Source organism: Triticum dicoccoides, chromosome 7B (assembly GCF_002162155.2).
Source record: "Triticum dicoccoides isolate Atlit2015 ecotype Zavitan chromosome 7B, WEW_v2.0, whole genome shotgun sequence".
In the NCBI taxonomy this organism is placed as follows: Eukaryota; Viridiplantae; Streptophyta; class Magnoliopsida; order Poales; family Poaceae; genus Triticum; species Triticum dicoccoides.
The window spans coordinates 386,029,027-386,029,882 of NC_041393.1; the positions used below are offsets into that span (position 1 = coordinate 386,029,027).

At 39.6% G+C, this 856-nt stretch overlaps 1 protein-coding gene across 1 annotated transcript in view; it reads left to right on the forward strand.

Moving 5' to 3' along the window:
- Positions 1 to 856, forward strand: part of LOC119335951 (serine/threonine-protein kinase RIO1-like) — a 6,907-nt gene that overhangs the window by 2,174 nt on the left and 3,877 nt on the right. The window contains exons 6-8 of the mRNA XM_037607995.1: positions 1 to 81; positions 376 to 449; positions 573 to 649. The exon at positions 1 to 81 is cut by the window's left edge and continues 1 nt beyond it. Of these exons, the coding sequence (XP_037463892.1) occupies positions 1 to 81; positions 376 to 449; positions 573 to 649 (232 nt within the window). The remainder of the gene's footprint in view (positions 82 to 375; positions 450 to 572; positions 650 to 856) is intronic.

The following is an 856-nucleotide window of genomic DNA, read 5'->3' on the forward strand; positions in this document are numbered from 1 at the left end:
TTTTAGATATGGTTACTGCAAGCATAATCCCCGGAAAATGGTTAAGACCTGGGCTGAAAAGGAAATGAGAAATCTTAAACGGTGGGATATATTTTTCATACCTTATTCATAATTTCATATTGCTGTTACTCTAGTATAAGCTGTTGCCTTGTGACTATGAGGTCACAGGTTTGAGTCCTGGAAACAGCCTCTTGCAGAAATGCAGGGAAAGGCTGTGTACAAAAGACCCTAAGTGGTCGGACCCTGCACAAGCGGGAGCTATGTGCTCCGGGCTGCCCTTTCTTTTAAAAAAAGTCTTATTGCTCCTTAATCTCTTGTTCTCCTATAATTTTCTAGTATTTAAATCCATCTATTTCTTTGTTACCCTCGTTACAGAGTGGCAGCAGCTAAAATTCGATGCCCAGCACCATTGCTCCTGAAGCTTCATGTATTGGTGATGGAATTCATAGGTAATTCCACAACTTTCCTGTGTAGCATTGGTATATTTGTAGTTGGAAGCATGCTTATCTTGCTGGCAGGATAAAATTATAGTTGATATATGTTCTGATACAAATTCTTTTGTTATCCTTCAGGGAAAGGAGGTTGGGCTGCTCCTCGTCTTAAGGATGCTGCTTTGTCGGTTGACAAGCTGCGTGAAGCTTACTTTGAGGTACATCCGTACATGACAAGTCAAAACAGTTTTCTCTCTTAACTGGATAGCTATAAATGGATCTGTACCATTACCTGCTGTATTGATATCTAACTGGATGGTTCAAAGTTGGAACTCGATATATTTTTATACAACTTAACATGTAGATCATAATTCACATTTGAGTATAGTTTGCAAGGGATGGTGATGCCGTGATGGTACAAGAAC